The 20,413-nt window shown below is 52.5% G+C and overlaps 7 protein-coding genes across 7 annotated transcripts; 2 read left to right on the forward strand and 5 right to left on the reverse strand.

Annotated features, from left to right (window-relative positions):
- Nucleotides 1-1,536: 1,536 nt before the first annotated feature.
- Nucleotides 1,537-3,358, reverse strand: N0V96_002651 (uncharacterized protein; the record flags this gene model as incomplete). The annotated part of the gene is made up of 3 exons (XM_065756587.1): nucleotides 1,537-2,446; nucleotides 2,648-3,155; nucleotides 3,235-3,358. 3 exons carry the CDS (start codon nucleotides 3,356-3,358, stop codon nucleotides 1,537-1,539), a joined length of 1,542 nt encoding a protein of 513 aa, XP_065614956.1.
- A 3,070-nt stretch (nucleotides 3,359-6,428) lies between these two features.
- On the forward strand, nucleotides 6,429-6,720 carry N0V96_002652 (uncharacterized protein; the record flags this gene model as incomplete). Its single annotated transcript, XM_053187306.2, has 3 exons — nucleotides 6,429-6,506; nucleotides 6,563-6,625; nucleotides 6,679-6,720. The coding sequence occupies 3 exons, from the start codon at nucleotides 6,429-6,431 to the stop codon at nucleotides 6,718-6,720; spliced, it is 183 nt and encodes a 60-aa protein (XP_053054810.2).
- An 897-nt stretch (nucleotides 6,721-7,617) lies between these two features.
- Nucleotides 7,618-9,375, reverse strand: N0V96_002653 (uncharacterized protein; the record flags this gene model as incomplete). Its single annotated transcript, XM_053187305.2, has 5 exons — nucleotides 7,618-8,229; nucleotides 8,282-8,496; nucleotides 8,552-8,878; nucleotides 8,963-9,243; nucleotides 9,299-9,375. 5 exons carry the CDS (start codon nucleotides 9,373-9,375, stop codon nucleotides 7,618-7,620), a joined length of 1,512 nt encoding a protein of 503 aa, XP_053054809.1.
- A 2,582-nt stretch (nucleotides 9,376-11,957) lies between these two features.
- Nucleotides 11,958-13,502, reverse strand: N0V96_002654 (uncharacterized protein; the record flags this gene model as incomplete). The annotated part of the gene is made up of 1 exon (XM_053187304.2): nucleotides 11,958-13,502. The coding sequence occupies one exon, from the start codon at nucleotides 13,500-13,502 to the stop codon at nucleotides 11,958-11,960; it is 1,545 nt and encodes a 514-aa protein (XP_053054808.2).
- Nucleotides 13,503-14,168: 666 nt separating this feature from the next.
- On the forward strand, nucleotides 14,169-15,824 carry N0V96_002655 (uncharacterized protein; the record flags this gene model as incomplete). The annotated part of the gene is made up of 3 exons (XM_065756588.1): nucleotides 14,169-14,202; nucleotides 14,587-14,843; nucleotides 14,907-15,824. The coding sequence occupies 3 exons, from the start codon at nucleotides 14,169-14,171 to the stop codon at nucleotides 15,822-15,824; spliced, it is 1,209 nt and encodes a 402-aa protein (XP_065614957.1).
- A 97-nt stretch (nucleotides 15,825-15,921) lies between these two features.
- N0V96_002656 (uncharacterized protein) lies at nucleotides 15,922-17,854 on the reverse strand (the record flags this gene model as incomplete). The annotated part of the gene is made up of 2 exons (XM_053187302.2): nucleotides 15,922-17,823; nucleotides 17,846-17,854. 2 exons carry the CDS (start codon nucleotides 17,852-17,854, stop codon nucleotides 15,922-15,924), a joined length of 1,911 nt encoding a protein of 636 aa, XP_053054806.2.
- Nucleotides 17,855-18,569: 715 nt separating this feature from the next.
- Nucleotides 18,570-19,538, reverse strand: N0V96_002657 (uncharacterized protein; the record flags this gene model as incomplete). The annotated part of the gene is made up of 4 exons (XM_053187301.1): nucleotides 18,570-18,911; nucleotides 19,021-19,215; nucleotides 19,371-19,404; nucleotides 19,477-19,538. The coding sequence occupies 4 exons, from the start codon at nucleotides 19,536-19,538 to the stop codon at nucleotides 18,570-18,572; spliced, it is 633 nt and encodes a 210-aa protein (XP_053054805.1).
- Between the last annotated feature and the right edge of the window lie 875 nt (nucleotides 19,539-20,413).

A 20,413-nucleotide genomic window follows, 5' to 3' on the forward strand; every position in this document is an offset into this window, starting at 1 on the left:
GCTGGAATAGCGAGTATGCTATCGATATTGGCCGCCAGAGGGCGAGAGTTTGCGACATGTAGACAGTGGCCTGTTGGAATGAGGTGATCCTGAGCGATATCACTGAAGACTGCTATATTGCCCAAAGTCATGATGGTGATGGTTTTCGACCAGAAGTCCCAGAACTCGCTTTTGATGGGGTCTTTGGGAGCAAAAGAATCGGCCATGTACAAGGCGCCGGCGCTAACGACTGCTGTTCCCGTCATCATATTGCTGAATTGGTTCCCTGGTGGGAGTGCGGCCTCTAATTGGCTGTAGTATGCAGTTACAAAGCTCATGACGCCGACGGTGAAATGGCCGAGAGAGCACATCATCTGATCGTATGCAGTCACTGGTTTGGCGGATCCAGGGGTCGTAGGTACCGTGCTGGCTACGCTCACAGAGTCGGAGGAGGATATCGAAGGCACAGAGGCCTTGCTCTTGTGCGCCTTGGTTTGTTGCACACGGGCTGCGGGTGTTTCGGGCGAAGTGAGGGCTGCTGTGGTTATGATGTTGGCATTCACTGCCATGGGCTCTGTAGCTGCCAAAGTTGATGTATTCAACACCTTACGGGCCTGCAAACTCTTTGAGATACCGGCAGCAGCATTCGCTTGAAAAGCGTCGTGGCTGCTGGTTGTGAGGCTTTGCTTCCGAGCGAAGAACCCCAGTCCTTGATGCCAGCACACTTCTCGATAATCTTCTCTGCGTGTGTAATCTGCGCATCAAAGTCCGTCCTTGCAGTCCAAAGATAGTCAATCTGGCTGCTCAACCACTGCTTTGTTATGTTGCATAGGACGTCCTTGGTTCGCTCGATGTCATCCCAGTCATAGAGGCATAGAGGAACTCGACAAAAGACATGAGTTTCTTGATGCCCGTCTTGATGGCGTTGAATATCCACTCCGCCGCACCGACAATAGCTTCGACCGAGGTCAATACAGCGCGGTAGACTTTGCCGGAAATGGTGGCTACGAATGGCCATGCTTCTTTTGCGTCATTCTTGATGATCTCAACGACGTTCTCGATGTCTGATTTAAGCTAGCGGAGCAGGTCACCGGCCGTGATGGCTACATCATGTGCTAGGCTGTCGACCGAAGACGAGGACAGGTAAAGGGTGTGTGGGATTACGCTTTCACAAGATCTTGGGGCAACTGTGGGCTTGACGAGCCCGTAAATTGTGCTGAGTTTATTGAGGCTATTCGCGACGTTGGCAACATCATTCGACGACACAGTCTCCTCTATAAGAGCCGCCCATGTAGGCATGCCCCTAATGCCGCCAGCGACTGTGTTGTTTGATACTTTGGCGTCTCGGAGAGCCCCCTCGCTGCGAAGCGCTGCTATCGTCTGGAACCACTTCTCCATAGAATTGATGGTAATCTCGGCCTCTCCATTGTCGCAAATCACTGTCATGAGAGTGCCGGTAGTGCTGTCTTACAAGCCCCCAACGACTGTCAAGCTTTCGGTCGCATCCGTAGCCACCGTGACAGGTACCGGCCCAAGAACGTAGTAGGTCCCGTTCATTTACACGGTTGTGCGAGAACTAGTGGAAATCAACAAATTGACGCCAGGAGCTGGAAGTTCGTGTTCATCGAGGACTTGAATCGTTGTCGTGTATGACTTGAACTGGAACGGCTTGGCCTTAGGCTCACTGGCCTCGAGCTTGATCTCATTAGCAACCCACAATTTTGCGTCGTTGCCGGTGGCCAGCGTCAATCTCTCAAGCTTGCCGGACCCGGATGTAAAGATGGCCTTGCCGCCGTCGCTGCGATTGAGGAACGGCGTCATCTGCTCTACGCCGAATACAATTGACACAGGGACAGTCCAGGCCCCGTGGTTGTCGAGCCATCTGAATGGGCAGGAGAGGTAGTACACCTCGTTGCTTGCAATCTTGCCACCTCTATGCGTCATGGCTGCAAGCTCTGTGGTGCCCGAAAGTACGTTGCTGCTGAGCAGTTGTGTGGCCACTGACCGGTCAGCCTGGCGTTCAGCTAGGAAATAGAAGAGAGTCGAGTTGATGACGGCGAACAAGTCCGTCGAGCCGTCTGGATACGCGAGGGAACCGGGCCTGCGAGCGGCAGCGATGGCAGATGCCGGCCCGTTCTGCGGCAGGCTGAGGCGGCATGATAATGGAGGACTGTCGCCGAAGGCGTTCTCGATGGGCACGTAGACGAGCTGCGCTGAGTCGCCGGCGGTGCCGAGTGTGTACACCCCGTCAACAAATCTACAGGCGACTCTACCCACGCAGCTCTGATAGTCGCCATGCTGAATGTCTACCGGGAGACTGTGCGAGGTCCAGTACCTATCGGATGCCTTTTGAGGGTCGACGTAGTAGCGTGCAATGTCCTTGAAAGTCTTATTCGACGAGCGGTCAATGTCGACAATGATGTGCTTTCGGCTTCCCTGAGGCTCAGCGAACGTGACGCGGACAACGCTGACAACAGATCATGAGAATATGCTTCCGTCTACATCAAAGTCAGTTGCAGACCACTGAGGTTTCGCCGTCCAGGATGTGTGGGTGCTGGAATTAGAGAGGGAGAGGAAGAGCTTGTTCGAATCCCCCTCAGATACCACCGAAGCCATCCCAATGGTGCCATCCGTGACGCTCTGTCCCACGTCAAAAGTGCGTACTGACGTGAAACCAGACGAGAGAGGCATGCGGACCCAGCCAGTCTTGGTCGTACCACTCAGCTCTATGATTACACTGAAGACGTTGTCCGTGCTTAGCGCGAAGAGCAAGGTGTGGCCGTCGTCAGTTTGGAGAGCCTCGAACTTTGCTGCAGGAGCCACGATTTCTCCTTGAATGTAGTTCTGAATCAGGTCGGTCGTATGGGCCATGGAGTACGCCGGCGGGCCTGTGGCTCCAGGAAGCTTCGGTGCGGGTCTCGTCGGCAAATTGTCCCGCCAAGGGTTGGTAATTGGAGCATCTGCCCGAGGCGGCGGCTGGAAAGGCTTGGTTGGTGCCGCGTAGGTGATGTCGCAGATCAAGTTTTGGTGTTTAGAAAATTTGGCTGATGTATACGTGAACACCTTGCCACCAGGGAACACGAAGTTGTGCGGAGTGGCAAAGTTGATACTCCCCAGGTCCAGCCTCACCAGATCTATAACCTTATCTTTGATCTGTTTGAAGTTGTCATTGACGCCTGCATATAAGTTCCCCCAGTAATCGGCATCAGGTTCCTCTGGGTCGTCCTTTTGCTAAAATTTGTTCTCGTCACGTACGATGTTCAGCTGGCCAGTCTGGTCCACGGACAAATCGTAGGTGTCGGTGAAGGTGACATCGTATCCATTCAGCGGTGACTTGGCGATCCCCTCGCACGACAATGATATAATAACCCATAGTCATTGACTGATGGTGATGGTAGTCTCCTTAAATTTTACCTCACAGTAGTAATGAGGGACGACTGCGAGGCTGTCGTAGAATACACCGAACATCTCCGAGTTCTGTGTTTGCACACCCGGGTCGTTCTTGGCAGACCAAGTAATGACAATAACCCATTCCCCTTGATCAGGAGCCCGTACATCTCTGACTTGTGGCCATTGACCAGGATAGAATGTTGAATCTGGTGTCCAATTGCCCAAGTTGTCGGTAAAGTTGATGTTAACGTTGGAGGTAAGGCAAGACTTCTGAGCGGATGGCAGGATGATGTTCATCAACTGCTCGGCGAATACGCTTCGCTTTATGGCAATGACACCATTTTCGCCCCTCACGTCCTAGGGCTGGACTCAGGTCCAGTAAGGATCCGAGACTGCTGGAGCTCCGTGACAGTTTGTCATGCAGAGACGGTTGAGTGTCGCAGCGGCAGCCTGTTCAGGGGTCGGATTGTTGACGACCGAAGCATTGGAATCCTTGTACCGACTGATGCCCAACCGAAGTCACCTGGAGTGTGGAAGGGTCTGGGTTATCTTCAGCAACGGCGGCAACTGCAAGAATCGGTTGCCCATAACTCGTGGCTGCCTTGCTGTAGAGATTGACGAAGTTCTTCTGTAGGATCTCTAGGAGGGGAGAACCGGCTGGGTTCCCCACGAAGTTGGGTGCGCTGTGATAAGCAGCAATTTTCAGATCCAGAAGAGTTTGTCGAAGACTGTAAGACTTACTGGGAGGGAGATAGTTGAATTGAGACTTGAGGTTTCCCCTGAGCTCTGGGCGGTGATTGATGTAGGGTGTTTCGAGGCCCCGGTCTTGTGGTCGTCTTCTGCTAATGAGCCTGAACATTGCAGCAAGAGCCATGATGGCAGGCATTTGCGTGCAACTCTTTGCTTTCTCTCAACGAGAAGATTGAGATACCAGATTCACACTGAAGATCGTGATGCGATTTATTTCACATGATGAGACACCCATTTCGCCACACCAAATTCCCAGGGCGGTTTTCCCCACACCCAAAACACAATCTAGGCACTTTGAGGCGTCCGACGGTCTTAGGCTAGCCGCCAAAGCCTGGGGGATATCTGAATGTTATCTTCAAGCTGAAGGGACCGCCAAGACCGACTATCAATAAAGGCAGCCTTGTCTCGCAAGTGGCAGAGATTCGAGACAGCAAGGCGTCTTCGTCCATGTCTCGACTCAATTGCCCAACCCCGCTGCAGATGATGATGTACGGCGAGGCCTTCTCAGCCGCCGCCTATATCCATAGTGTACTTTAGTCTGCCATTGTTGCTGATCTGCGCATTTCTGAGACAGAAGAGGATCTTGACAACGCATGCATGCCATTGAGAGGAGGATAGAGAAACGAGCCGCCCGCATTCCCAAACATGGAATTGAAGTTATGCTTCCACACGACCCAGAACCATGGAGAACACTTTTGCCTCGCGGAACCAGTCGTGAAACTATGTAGTCTATCGCCCCGCAATGGCGGCTATTCTAGACGTAGTCACGACAGTCTATAACTTACATATGGAGACTTTGGCTGAGGGTTCGGGAGCACCTTGCGCCATTGATCGACAAGTGCGCCTCAAGAAATCCTCAACGCCCGTCCAGGCGACTGCAATGTTCCACAAGCCCTTATCAGCTGCTCGACAAACTCAATTCCCCGTCGATTTGCAAAAATCAGGGTAGAGAATGGATTTCGCTCCTGATGGATTTGTCGCCCGCGGCCTCGTTCTCAAGTTCTCAATGCTCCAGACGTATTCCCATGCACATCCGCTCGGTGTCCTCGTTCATAATTCTCAAGAGGGCCACGAGAGAGAGAGAGAGAGAGAGAGAGAGAGAAATATAAAGTCACTTCGCTGAATTGATAACCAAATGCAGTTCCGATATCGAGGGTAGGTTCATTATATCAACTCGATCCGTTGAGTCTCGCGTCATTTTCAGTTGTGATGTGGCTACAACCAACACTCGTGCCAACAACTCATGTACCCTTGATGTATTGAAAAGGACCATCTACCTTCGGTTTCAGGTCTGGAAACTCTCTGTCGGCGGGCTTCACATTGAGACATATGGCACACAAGACATTAAGGCTGTGCTATTGAACGCAGTAGTAGCGCGTACTTAGCAAAGCCATATTTAATGAACCTTACTTCCAGTTCCACAACGGACCTTTGTCTCAAGCGATCAGAAACAAACCCCTGCCAACTTAAAGTCCAAGCGTTTCCGAGTGCCGAAGTTCCACTGTTCACGATGAGGACGAGCAAGACCAAGCTAGCTGCCGGATGAACTTAGGATCAACAAGTGTTATGCAAGCCACCTGCTGGAAAGCTTTATAATGGAACAGATTTCATGCGACGCTTATTCCATCAGCAGACCACTATTCAGCTCTAGTCGTTTCCATTTATTTTCAATTAATATCGGAAGATTACGATTCCCTCGCTTACCTTGGTTAGAAGCTCCAATTCTGTTGCCTCAGTACTTGCCATGTCGCTGATCGCTGACTGGGAGTGCAAAAGCAAAGACTCGGTATAACTAGGGAAGACGTTTTCTACGGTCCGATCCCTGGGCAACTTGGTTCTCGTACCTGAATGATCCTGGAATTTGTTGAATGACAGGGCGGTTTCAGACTCCACGCAGCTGAGAGCGCCCGTCACTCGACCCTTGTTTTTGATACTGACACGAGTCATCACCACGATGGAGATAAAGGCTCTAGCTTTCTGTCATCCGTTCCCGAAGCCGAGCTGGATTAGTGGCTTCACTAACAGCGGCTCGGTTTTAAAGTAAGCAGGTTGCCCAAAAAGCACTACAGATTTAAAGTTCAAGGTGGAACAATAGAGTCATACAGCATGCCGTGACCCGTTCATCCTATCGGGGTTTTTAATCAATTTGATACCATCCTTTCCTCATCTGAAGTTTATCGAGAACTGCGGAAAATTCGCTGAATTCAATCGAAGTACATAAGTAAGCTCAATCGCAGCCCAATCGTCGGAAGAAAACAATAGATCCAGCATCAACAACACCATACCATCTTCGCTTCTACCAAGTCAACATGAAGTTCATTCTCCTCCTCGCTTCCGCCGGAGCCGCCATGGCTTTTGTCGAGTGCCGTACACCGACAACCGCTGAGGTCAGTCTCGATCTGAGACTTGCTAGTTGCAAAGATCCAGTAGCTGACTTTCATAGCTCTTCAAAAACTGCCAGACTCAAGAACAGCGGAATGGCTGCAAGGGCCAGTGCATCAAGCACGTGGGTTACTCATTCAGAACTATGCTCGGAAATAGAACTAAACAGCTTCACAGTGCTCGGACACAACAGCAAACTTGGCTGTCTGCATCGAGTAAGCTTACGTCCACCGATTCATTGATACTATCGTCATCCTAACGAGTGCAATAGCAAGGCGAACAACGACTTTGACTGCGTTTGCGGAACCCAGGCTGGCAGAGGTCCTGGATTCAGCTGAGACCATAAATGAGTCTTTGTATATACGTTTTACTGTGGATCGAGCATGGCGTGCATTGTATTCGAATAGAAAAAAAAAAGGAATTTTGTCTGAAAAGCTACTTCACTTCGCCGCAACTACCGTTCCTTTACCATTGACAATTTGACGCTGTCCCCGTAGAATTTGCATCTTCCTGGGCCCAGGTCAATAATGGCAGCCCCACAGCTCAACCCTCCTTAACATCCGCTAGTCTGAGACTCTGCACCACATCCTTACTTTGAAGTCGCAAAATGCGATGAATAGGACTGTCATACATCTGAGGCTTCATGACGTTTGAGGTTGTTTGTTTGCCTCGGCGGCTGGAATTCTGTTATTTCTCCGCTGACTAAACTCCTACTCGCTACGGCCGAGTACAGCAATCCTCGATTCAGTCCTTGCAGCTGATGGAGGCCTTTTGGAGCCCCCAACCTTGTCATGGACCATCGCGCTTGCTCAAAACCTCTTGAGAGGCAAAACGAACATCACCCACAATCAACAATCGACCACCTTCACACGATTTACGAAAATGAACCACGGCTTGTTTCGTAATTCAAAGCAGCATGCTCGCCATTGGAGCTTGAATCTACACAAACGTGTCACATTCTTTCCTGTCGGAGACCCCGTACTGAGATATCGCTTGCCGTTAATACTGCAATCCCACGCTATCAAACGACTAAACTCCTGTCTCCATGCCCCCTACTCGCAAAACTCGCGCTTCTGAAAATATCTACAAAAGAAATGAATAAAATCGAGCAAGGAACTAGGCCTTGAACTTCTTGAAGTTACGTCCACCATCAGCCAGCGCCGTCATGTTGGTGTTGCCAACCTTGATGTACTCCTTCTCCTTGGGAATCGCAGCAATCACTTCGTCAGAGAGTCCGAGGGTATCCTTGACGACCTGCTTCGGGGTAAGAGCCAGCCATTGCGCAACACTGATGTCCGAGAACTTGGGCGCCTGAAGAACCTCTAGGAAGATAACATCCTCGGTACCAGTGTTCTCGATGTAGTGGCTGTCACCAACTTTCACGTAACCAACATCGCCGGCGGTGAAGTCAAAGGTACGCGAGGCCTCAGGGGCTTCAAAGATGGTGATGCGACCGGAGCCCTGCAAGAAGTAGTTCCACTCGTCGCTGGTTGTGTGCCAGTGGATCTCGCGCATGGCGCCAGGCTGAACGACGACCAGGGCAGCCGAGAAGTTCTCCGCAATGGGGAACGTCTGCGGGTCGAGGATCTTGACAGATCCGCCAGGGACTTGAAAGGGCTTTTGTTGCGACCAATGGTAGGTGTATGATTCAGCACCAGTCAGCGATCCTGCTGATGAGGTCTGGTTCTGCTGCTCGATGTCTTTTGGTGCAGGTGTACCATTGAAGATCTGAAATAAGTAAGCCAATGCTCCAACTGTAGCAGGTCGTCCTTTGACTCACATAAAGCTGATCCTTGGGGATCTTGTCGAAAGCAGAAACATCCGTCTTGAGGTTCTTGGAAAGAACAGACAGTGGGTTCCTTAAGAATAACTCAGAAGCGAGGAATGTGTTCTCTTCGCTGAAGCTCCCCTGATCGAAAACGAGAAGGAACTCTGTGCCCTGGTCGAACGCCTGAATGCTGTGAGGGACACCCTTCGGGAAGAACCAGACATCACCTGTGTAGCTTGGTTAGCTTGGTGTGAAACACTCATTAGGTCGAGAGAGACATACCCTCGCACACATCGTCGATGAAGCTCTTTCCATCCTCATTCATCGCTGCAATGCGACAACATCCCTTCAGCATGAGCGCCCACTCAGCCGAGGTGTGCCAGTGAAGCTCGCGGTAAGCGTTAGGCTGCAACTTCATATCGACACCCGCCATCGCAGAAGCGACGGGCAGAACTTTGGTGTTCTGCTGCCGCGCCCATCCGGCACCCTCTTGGCTACCGAGGCGGTTATGCGAAAGGCCCAACGGCCACATGGCGTTCTCGACGTCGCCCTTGTCGGTGCCGGGCGGGGCAAAGAGATCGGGGTTTAGCTTCTCATAGTCGTAGGTTCCTGCGGGAATTATGTGTTAGCGCAATTCTTCCCTGCAATAGATCCTCCCCCCTTCAACGCCTCCCCGCTCAAAATGCAACGTACTTGGGCCCGGGTCCGGAGATCCTAGTCCGCCGCGGATCGGTTGCGGGACGTCGACACCATCAAAGTTGAGGTACAGGCCGAGCTTTCCGTCTGCTTCCTGGCCGGGCACGAGTGTAACGTCGTCGACATTGGCGGAGCCGCCAGTTTCGGGATCAGGTCGCGCTGCGTTGCCTCCGAGGAGGCTCGAATCTCCTCTAAGGTTTCCCGTAGGTGCAGTCACGGTAGGGATGGGCGGATCGACACCGCCAACGGGGCCTTTGTTCTCGCCATAGTCTCCCATTCTATTCAATCGTTAGCACAATCTCCTATTCGTCGTGTCCTCGCGGGAGCACTTACTGCGGCGCCGGAATGGCATAGCTCTGCGGCAGAGCCGCAAGCAAGCTAGCGAGGAGAAAAGCACCGTGGGTATACATCGTGTTGGAAAATAGACCGGAAGAAGACGAAGTCAAAAAGATTTTGCTGTAACGAAAGACTGGCTATTCAGTGTCGGTTTCCAAGATGATCTGGAAGCTGATGATTCTGAGATGGAGGGCAAGTCACTAACAGACCGGACTGAAGGCCCTTCTTATACCTGGCATTCGCCATAAGACGAACTTAGAACTTGCCTCCAAAGCCTCCCAAAGTATACAAACGACATATGATGGTTCCCGAGCTAGCTATGCCGTGCCTTGACCATCTACCAGCCTACTTCCCCTCACCCAATCCATGCTGTCTACTATCACAAGGCGGAGTGGAATTCGGCGGGACCGATTAAGCTCCAGCCTTGGCGTCCGGACCGCGATATGTGGATGACATGGGGCTAGCCGCGTGGAGCACGAGCAGTACAGTAGAAGCCGGGGGCAATAGTAGTCTAGATGACGCGTTTTCGCTCTTTTCGGTCTATCGCGAACAGTGAGACGGTTAGCACGGGAAAGACAAAGACCCACGCACGGTTGTGCGGCACCGGTGTGGACGAACATATTGATATGATCAACGACTAGCCACATGCTACCCTAAGATTACTCACAACCCCCAAAAAAGTACACAGCGCTCACCACGTTGTCTCACTTACAACGCTTACAGCCCACGGAGGCTTCGGGTAGTCCATCGCGCCTCGATCAACTCAGCTGGCCTTACTAGGATCAAAGTCGTTTTGCAGAGTGCAAATGTTCAGCAAAAGGTTAAAAATAAGGCTTGGTGGTGTCGACGCCCCCCCGAGCGCCTCCAACGTGGATCATCGAATCTGATAGCGGGAATTCGGTAGCGCCCCACGTTGCATTTCCCCCCTATTGCCGAAGACGGCAGTTGATTGTCTGGCTACATGGTGAAGTCACCGCTCTTAGAAATGGTCCGTTCGCGATTCGTCTGAACCGCCGAATCCTCTTGACGTGTGTTCTTTGTGGGTTACCTTAGATTATTCATGCAGAAGAAACATACTGACCTGGGATGATTAAGGGTGTGACGAGCACCTCGGTGAAAAGAAAAAAGCCCCGGTGTCTCGCAGAAAGCTCGGGATTGTCCGCTTACACCAGACTTATTCAAGATTCAAAAGTTCTGGCTCCTTGATCACTCGGCTGCTAGCGTCCTGCCACCGGCCTCTAACCTCACCCGGGCAGAGAAAAAAAGCTTGTAAGAGTTTAGTGACGCGCCAGCCATTTGAATGGCAGAATATGAGCAATCGAAATTACAAATGCCGCAGACTCCTTGGCCGAGTACAAGCATGTGTGCTCAACATGGAATTGGGATGCTTTTGCTTGTCTTCCTAGGCCTTAGCTCGCTTCCATGCCCTTTACACCTACTAGGTGTCTAGATGCTAAATCGGGCCTGACAGAGTAGAAACCCGAGATATGATTGCACAAAAAAACAAAGGATTGCATCATTCTCAGAAGAGGGGAACCTTTGGCTTGTCTTCTGGCAGGTTTGCCAGATGGCCCAAGTCCAAGGTTTAGAAGATGAGACGAATGCAACGTTGTCTGCGCGATGAGCGATGGCAGATACTAAATAAAGCCTGAGCAATATGACAGAACGGCAGCTGAATACAGTCGAAGCTTGTTTGTACCCAACTGAGACGTCACTGCTGGCTGAGTCGTCGGATGTCGCTGTGGTTGGATCATTGTACGATTTGAGTTGCCGCTTGGTGCTGCGGAAATGCCGCTACAATGCCATCGTGCATGCGTGCCCGCCGTTGGCGCGTGCGGCTTCATCCGATGCAGGTGGCCTTCTTTTTCTCCTTCTCTGCCCGCTGCAGATCTGTCTTGGCTCAAAGGGGAGAGCTTCTGTCGCAAGGCTAGCGATCGACCGGGCAGTTGGGCTTAAGAGCACCCTTGAAGGTAGCCAAGTCCTCTTAAGCATAGCCATAGCCGTCCATCAGCCAATGCAACGCGCCTGGTCATGGTCTTGAAGATTGTTTCATCTACAGAAACCATTCATAGAGAAGAGGAAAAACTACTCGAGGGATTATCAGATCCCACCGGCATTAATCTGCTCCCCCACCCCAAGGCTAAGGAGGGCATTCCCATGGGATCACAACGTATTCGTACAACGCTGACGCTTTCAGCAGGCCGGTAACTCGATCTGGTGACAGAAAATATGACCTCCTCTAATCCAAGAGCATGGTATTATATCTTCTATGGATGCGACCTACTGAATCGCGTGCTCTTGTATCAATCATAGAAAGCACGTAGCCTGTAGGTTGATCGAAGTCCGTGATATGACATCGAAGATCTCCGCACTAGCCCTCCCGTTGACTCAGGCCACCAACAAACTCTACGTGGAGTGGAACAGCTATATGAGGTATATCACAGCCACGATGCCTGTTGGGCCTGTCACCGGAAAGATTTTGTCATTCACTCGTCTTAGTGAGCTTGAACTGCGCCATGTCGCAAGTTCTTTACTACCCAGACACAATGAACGGGAATCGAACTTTTCATGACGTGAAGATATGAGCAGGTATCAGGTAAAAGCATGCTTGCTGGGTATATGATTACTACACAAGTGGAAAAAAAGGTTTGGTGTGCTAATGGCCTAGATATTCCTGGACCTCGTAGTTCTTCTTCGCATAAAAGAACCACAATGATATCGTAATAATGGCAATGCCCGCAAGCACAGCCGAAGCATAATTCATTTGATCTGCAACAGCAGGTAGGTAATAGGGGAAACAGTAAAAAATCAGTGCAACCGCCGACCATGCAAGCATGACTATGTTCGCAGCAAAGCCAAGTTTAGGATACCAAAAGGGGCCGTGTTTGAAATCCGAGCGGCCTTGGGAAAGTGCCAGGACAACCGGGATACTGTAGCTGATGTATTGAAGGAGCAATCCTGTGGATATGAGGGAGTTGAAAGCGAGGTCGGATGCGAGGTAAAGGCAGCCAAAGATTGCGGTCCCTGATGCGGAGAAGATCAATGACCAGGTAGGCGTATGAAGCGGGGAGGGTGCAATCTTGCTCAGGTGACGGTGCATGGGGAAACCGGCCTCGCGGCTGATGGTCCACGCGAGTCGGGACTGCCAGGTCTGAATAGACCAGACGGCGCCGATTGTTGTGATCATCACGGGGACCCAGAGACCTACTGAAGCAGCCTTGCTGCCAGTGATGCGGTAGAACAAGGCCAGGGCCGAGTTATCATCAGCTCCGTCAATGACAGGAACGTTGATGAGAACAGACGTGACAACGAGGAGTCCGGAGACGAGGCCAACGACGATGGTCCACATCAGTGCCTTTGGAATATCCGTGCTGGGGCGGGGCATCTCCTCTGCCAGGTGAGTCGCGACGTCAAGGCAGGAGAAGCTCCAGTTGGCGCCGTTCATCCCGATGATGAAGGCGATGCCGTTTTGCCAGCCCGAGATGTTTACCGTGGTAGCAAAGAAACTCTTTGCTGAGGCGTGCTCGTCTGACATGGCGAAGAGAGTTATGAAGATAACGACGATGGTTGTGCAGCTGAACAGCAACATGACCTTGGAAATCTTTGGTAGGAGACTCTCGAAACTCGCGCCGAAAACGGTGACGATGTTGAGGAGTTGAAAACCTAGAAATCCCATCCACCGCTTGTAGACAAAACTTGGGTCGAGAAGCGTGATGATAGAGCAGATGCCGACGGGGACGGAGAGACACGCCGACGAGCCCGTGGCGACGGCAGCAAGCCAGCTGATGACGGCCGTGATGTACGACAAGAACCGGCGAGAACTCGGCGGCGCCAGTCGGTGGACCCAGATATACTGCCCACCCGGGTGCGGCATAGCCGAAGCTAGCTCCGCAAGAGTCGTGGCCGTTGCGAGGCCGACAAAGGCCATGATAAGAAAACCCCAGAAGAAGAGTGGCGAGCCGCCCATGGGCAGGGTGCTGCCGAATACTAACAGTAGGCCGATGGCCGTGTTTGTGGTTCCGTAGCCAATTCCAAGGGCGGACAGAGTTGTGAATGGCTTCATGGTTTGCACGGTGACGTCTCCGTGAATGATGGAGCCGTGCTCCGTGGCTTCGTTGTCCGCTTTTTCGGGCATGGCGGCGACGGCGTTTCGAGTTGTGGCCGCTGAGGCCTTGTCGAGTGAGGAGGATCGCTGATCCATTGTGATATTGCTGGCTGAAGTGTTCGCCAAGGGCGAGAGGTCTCATCCAAGATGACCGACTCTGTGAATATATGCGTGGAGTGTCGAGGAGAGAGGGGCTTGAAGGGAGATGGCCTCCCTCAAGTCTTGGGGGTGGAGTATCGAGGGACTAAGTTAAGTAGACGCACCTTTCTTGTGCATGCTTGTGTGACCAACTTGATGCAACTAGATGGCAGCACGAGACCCGCGTTGACCGACACGGGGCAGTTCGATAAGCCGAGATACCATCTCGTCCGCAGAAGACAGCTTGAAGATAACATATCCCGGACTTGTTTCTTGGGGTTTCCGCACTATCGGCTCGCATTTCGCACGCAGTTGCCCAATCCGGCAAGCCAGAGCGGGCCCCTATCCGCTCCCGGTGCCCCGCATCCCGACCCCCTCATTCGCCGACACCGGCAGAGATCGCGGGTGAGCCGCAGCGGGATGATGATTGTAGTAATGGACACGATCATATGGTTCGTTTGAATCATTACCGAGGTCAGTGTGGATGAGGCTTGCGCCCTGAGAGCTCAGAATCTGTGTTCATTGTCAATTTTCTCAGGAAGCTCTGGATCAACGACCAGTATCACCCCTCCAGTCCTTACGACGGTGCCATCAACTTACATCAAATCTCACCAAACTATCGAAATGGGGGGTGAAGATGAGCTCTCTTCTTACCTCAGTGAGTAATCAAAAACAAATCTCAAAGGCGTACTTTCCTGACCAACGATTCAAGATCCCGAAACAACCAGGTTTCTCCTGAACGTTTCCAAAGCCATCTCCCAAGATCCAGGCCTGCCCCGACCAAACCCAACGATATCATCATGGCAGGTCCCAGAGCATCCTTTGGCAGCAATCCAATCCCCGTCACTGCCCAAAGAAACGGACTTCGCTGTCATCGGGTCTGGTATCACCGGCTGCAGCGTCACGAAGACGCTCCTCGAACACCACGCATCGCGTGACTCCCATGTCACGATTCTCGAAGCCCGGACACTCGTTAGCGGTGCCACGGGTCGGAATGGCGGGCATCTGGTAACTGCCTCGGGGCATACTTACGGCCCCATAGCTGCACAGCATGGTGTTGAGGCAGCGAAGCAAATTACCCGCTTCTCAATCCTCAACGTTGAGCGAATCATGAAGATGGTCAGAGATATGGACCCGGAGATCCAGGAGCGGTGCCAAATTCGTGATGTCCTCAAAGTTATGGCTGTCGGGGACGAGGAAACGTGGGCTGCGGCCAAGAGCTCGGTGTTGGGATTCCAAAAGGCCGTCCCAGAGCATAGCCAATATCACCGTCTCATCGAAAGAGAAGATGTTCCAGAAGTACGTACTTTAGGATTCTGATAGGGGGTCTTTGTGATTGATTGACTAACCATTTGATCGCAGAGATGGAACATCAAAGATGCCAGCGGGGCTGTAGAGCACAATGCCGGCGCCATCTGGCCGTACCGTCTTCTCATGGGAATCTATAAAGGTCTTCTGAGCCAATACCACACGCGGCTGGCAATTGAAGCAGATACGCCCGTTCTGCAGGTTCAGTTCTCGCCCTCCGGCAACCCAGAATACCCCTATCTCATCACGACTCCAAGGGGCATCATCCGCGCCAAAAAGGTCATACACTGCACCAACGGTCACGCATCACACCTCCTTCCACAACTAGCAGGCCGCATATACCCCTTCCGTGGCACAATGTCCGTCCAAAAACCAGGCCCGGCCCTCAAGAACTTGGGGGCTTCGCGCTCGTGGAGCCTGTCTCACAAACCGACCCTGGATGTCCGGAGCGGTCTTTACGTCACGGGCCTCTACTACCTGCAGCAGAATCCCCTGACGGGAGGGATCTGGATTGGAAACGAGACGGCGTACATGAAGGACATCTTGACTTCTGATGACACCTACGTTCCAAAAGAGGCAAGGGAAGCTCTGTCGACAGTGCTGCCAAAGTTCTTCCTCGAGGGGTGGGCACCTGAGACGAAGACATCCGAGGTGGATGCGATTTGGTCTGGAATACAAGGGCACACGGCCGATGGCCTCCCGGTCGTAGGTCGGATCCCAGACTCGATTGCGGGAGACACCGGTGGCGGACAGTGGATCGCTGCCGGGTTCAATGGGTATGGGATGGACAAATGCTGGCTGACGGGCGAAGCTTTGGTCAGGATGATGTTTGGGGAAGATGTCAGCGATTGGTTCCCGCAAGCGTACGTAGTCACGGAGGAGCGTTTGCAAGGGAAGTTGACGTCGGATGAGACGTTGCTCAAGTTTGCAAAGCTCGCGAATCCTCAGGGTGTGAAGCTGTCTAAACTCTGAACTGGCTCCGATTGCTGATCTGGAGGATAGATGGAGCATTATCATAGTCAATAGAATGGATATAAAAGAGACACGTGTATCATATATACTACGCAAACTAGCCCATCATTGTCCCAAGATTCTTCTCACGCGCGATATCGAGCCAATACACATCCTCCTCACCAGCATCCAGCGCCGCCCACGTATGATCAATCAACTCCGAAATGACCCGACTCTTGCGAAGCGGCAAAATGTGCGTATAGGCCGCCAGCCGCGATCGCACAAACTTGCGCGCCCGCGCCACCTCGATAGACGCGGGATCGATATCCAGCACATCCGCCCCGCCCTCACCATACATAGCATCCGGCTGTCGTAGATGATGAGGCTCCCTCCTCAGCTCGCTCGAGATAGCCACCATGATGAAAGGCTGCGCACTACGTGTCCGCGATTCAAAGGGAATATCTCGCAAGATGCCGAGTATATACATCGCAAGCTTCGTCAACCACGTCCTCCTCTCTCTCGCGGAGGGGATCTTGTTGTTGTCCAACCCCACCCCCGCGGTCGAGGACAGGGGAACCGGACGCAGGAGCCGCTCCCTGTCCCACGGCGCATACCGCTCATTCAACAAATCTGGAAATACGCGGTACAGCTGTAGAAGACCGGTACATCGGTACGCCTCGTCAATGAGCTCCAGATGCCGCAGCGGAGTCTTGGGATCACCCGGGTCCGTGACGCGCGACAGATCAGGCGGGCGATGCGCAAGAAATGCGCGCTCGAGTTGTCTTGCGGAGCGGAGCGCGGCGCGGAAGACGTCTAGGTCCGTCTCGGTGAGAAATTTGACGGCGGCCATGTGTTTCCGGTACTGAAAGATGAGGATGCCCGTGTCGGTGAGCAATCGGACGGTGGCGTGGGATATGCCCGAGTAAGGGTGCGGCTCAATAGACTTTGACGGGTCTGCCGGGCCGATGGAGGTGGTGTGGTGGTAGTCGCCTAGTTGGGTGCTGTCTGTCAGGTAGGCGAGGAGCATGGCCCAATAGTCCATGGTATCGCTGAAGAAGGACAAGCTTGCGTCTGCGTCGCTGCCGCATGTCTCGGCGGAGACGTCTTTGAGCATGCTGCAGCTTGCTCTGAACATGTCTGTTGCGAGGTTCTGGGGGCTGAGCCAGCTTGATGTGTGGCCGAGGAGCGTTGATGAGAGAAGCATGGCCCGCTTGTGTGTTGTGGTCATTGAAGTTGATAGAGGGAGCGCCGAGGGTCGATCGCGGATGAGTCTGAGGGCGTTACCGTGTTCTCTCCGCGCGACGGGCAGCAGGTGCGGAAAGTCTTCAGAGAGGCAGGCGGCGGCCATGCTTTGGATAGTGTGATATAAGGCGCCGGAGGACTGCCACATTGTCTCGACGATGTTGCGCATCACGTTTGTTTTGCTGTCCCAGGCGCAGTAGAGTGTGATGACCTCACGGAAGAAGTATTCGGAGAGCGAGGTTGGGAGATGGGAGAGCTCTCGCGGGCTGCTCTCTAAGAGCTGCTTACACGACCTGGGTTGAGTGTGATCGAACGAGGCCAGGGTACTATTCTCCTGAACATCGACCGCGGGGTTTTCACTCGGGAACAGGTGTTCCATCTCCCGGTCCTCAGCTTGAGATGACGAGGTTGTCGGGCTGTGACCATCGACAGTCCAAGCTGAGCTAACAAAAGGCACATCCCAAAATGGCGTCGTGGGAATCACACCCTGACTGCCAAGAAGTAAAGCGCACGATGGAGCATCAAGGGAGGGCATCTCATGGGGCAAAGCGGGAAGATCCCACTGTAAGGGATTTGCGAGCCACGGATCCACTTGTTGCAATACGTTAGTGTCGACATGGATCGGGGTTGGCGAAGCGGCTTCGATGTGCTGTGGACTTGGTTGAGATGCCGACTCCTGGAGTTCCCGTTGTCTGGGTGAGCCTTCAGCTGCGACCTTCTGATCGACGCGGACTTGGTGCTTTCGCGACCAGCGCACGTTGAGGGCGTAGCCTGGGCACTGGATTCCTCTTTCCTCACACCGGGCGCATCCAGGTTTCCTCTCATCGCATTTTGTCTGGTAGCAGTTTGTAAGTTATGTGTCATGGAAGAAGACCGGAGAGATCTCAGAGTGCCCATACCTTTTTCGACTTGCATCTGAGGCATCCGCCCCTTGATTTGGTATGCATTGCTCTGGAGGACTGCATGAAGTGGGGTGAAGCCAAGACCCTTGATATTCTGCGAGTCTTGGTAATGAAACGGACGTGATTCCGAAGAGCCCAATCTACGTGAATATGTGATTTTCGCAGCGAAAAACAGCTGATGAGTGCTCAAGGTAGCGGGTGAGAAGCCAAAGTTGGAGGTTGGAGTAGATAAGTTATCATTGAGTAGAGCAACCTAAACCTCTTATCTCATCCGAGTCTACTAAGGTACTCCGTAATGAACGAATGCTAGCGCATCCCGAGACCCCCGGTCCAGCGTTGTGACAATCCCCCGCAATTCTCAACTGCGTCTAACGCGAACCTGGTCATGCGGGGGGAGAGGTCACTCCGGCAGACGGCAATTGAGACTCAAAGTTTAGATAGCATCGGAACTCAGCTCTTGGCATTCAAGACTTCGTCTTTGTCTCTTCAGGTGTTGGTGGAAGAGAAGGCGTCTTAATCAATTATTTCACTCCTCACATAACCTTCACCGATCCAACTAATGCGCAACTCATACTCATACTGAACTCACATACTATCGAACCACAAAACCTCACTAACCCACTCACCCACCACCCCTACCATCCCCAGCCTTGGCTCCAGGTTCCCTCACCATGGTAAACAACCGAATCGCATCCCCTTCATCATCACAAATCATCTCCCTCTCAAACACGAACCCCCACCGCCCATAAATCTTCACATTCGGCACGTCCTTACTCGACTCCAGATAACACTTGACACCCTCCGCATCAGCCCGGTCCGTAACAACCTTCACCATTCTCGCGCCCACACCTTTCCCCTGAGCGGAGGGCAGCACAACCATGATGTTGAGAAAGTAGTACCCCCTAGGATCAGTCCAGATCTCGCGCTGGGCTTTGGCTTGAGCTTCTTTCCAGATGTAGTACCGCTGTATTCCTCGTTAGAACCGAGACGCAAAGAAATGGATGAGGGAGATGATATGGGGACGGTACCTTGACATTCAACCCCCCGCGTCCATACCACAAGTTATAATTCACCTGTCCAAACCAAAGCCGCCATCCCTCAAACCAATCATTCCAAGTCGACGGCGCGTCGGCGGGCTGTGGAGGAAGCCACATCGCCACGCCCAGCACCTCGTCGCTGCCTTGCTCTTTTGCAACGTGGAAGATGCCGTTACGGATGCCCCATCTCATGCGGAGGGCCAGAGATTCGTAATTTCGTTGCTGGTTGAACTAAGGTCACGACATTTGGCGTCAGCACTTGGCTTTTCGTCTTTCTCTGCATATCCGCAGCTATCTGGGAAAGTCTGCTGTATGGTGAGCAGCCTTGGATATGTAGGCAGCTCGTCGGTGTTTGGGTAAGGGTGTACCTTTGATTGATCGTATACCCAGACATTGTACGGGTCTCCGCTGAAAGCCTGTCTGTGAGGTGTAAAGCATCAGTATCGAACCCAAAGTTGATATGCGTATCGTGTTGATATCTATAAAACTCACTGTACCGCCTTTACTGCCCCTGGGATATCCACCTCGGTGAGATCCGTAACTTCAATGGTCATCTTAGACGAGATTTGGTGGACTATCGATAAATGTATTGAATGGCAATGAGATGCACCTGATAATGCAATTCAGGGCTCTAGAATGAGGGGAAATATAGCGTGAGCGTCTCGTGAATCTTGAAGCAATTATCCCAGATTCAAAGATTCAATTGAGATTGAATCGACATGAAAACCAGCTTAACTCTCTGGGTGGTTGATACCTACAAAGCAACCCCCAATCTCCAGGTCGCGCGTGGTCTGCGGGGTACAGATAGTGTTAGTTCAAATTGATTATCCAGGAGAGATAAGATCGCATAGACTTTCCGCGAAAGGCAAGGCGGGAAACTCGGCGCAAGGCTCAAGCATGCCAAAACCTCACTCACCCCGCGTGCCCGCGCCAGCTCGGCTCCTCCACACATAGGAATCGAGACTGCGACTGAGTAAAAGTTCCCTTTTGCCAAGGGCCCCCGACCTTCGATCACATTCCACGTGCTTGACCAGACAAGACCGATCCGACAGCGGGACCCTGAGACTTTCTCACTCCCATTCCCCGCTGAGCTACCCGTAGATCGTCCGCCCCAAGGGGAGCCTGTGCGACAATCCGAACATGTGTGAACCTACATATAACCTTCCCTTCCCTCCCACCGGAGTGACGTCGGATGAGTGGCGAGAGGACAAACACTTGGCCACTGCAGTCTTTTTTCACTTTTCTCTATTTCTCCAATGTCCATGTTTCAATTTTCAGCCAGACACAGGACGCGTCAGTGAGGCAGGCGCAGCCGGCGCTGAGGCCAGCTTCGTCCGACTCAAGTGAGCGACAGCAAGGCAGTGAAAATTAGACTCAATTGCGTTTGCTATTGAGAGGGAAGAGTGTTGAAGATGTGAAATATGCCATT

Source organism: Colletotrichum fioriniae (genome assembly GCF_027942845.1).
Source record: "Colletotrichum fioriniae strain IMI 355084 chromosome Unknown scaffold_2, whole genome shotgun sequence".
NCBI lineage: Eukaryota > Fungi > Ascomycota > Sordariomycetes > Glomerellales > Glomerellaceae > Colletotrichum > Colletotrichum fioriniae.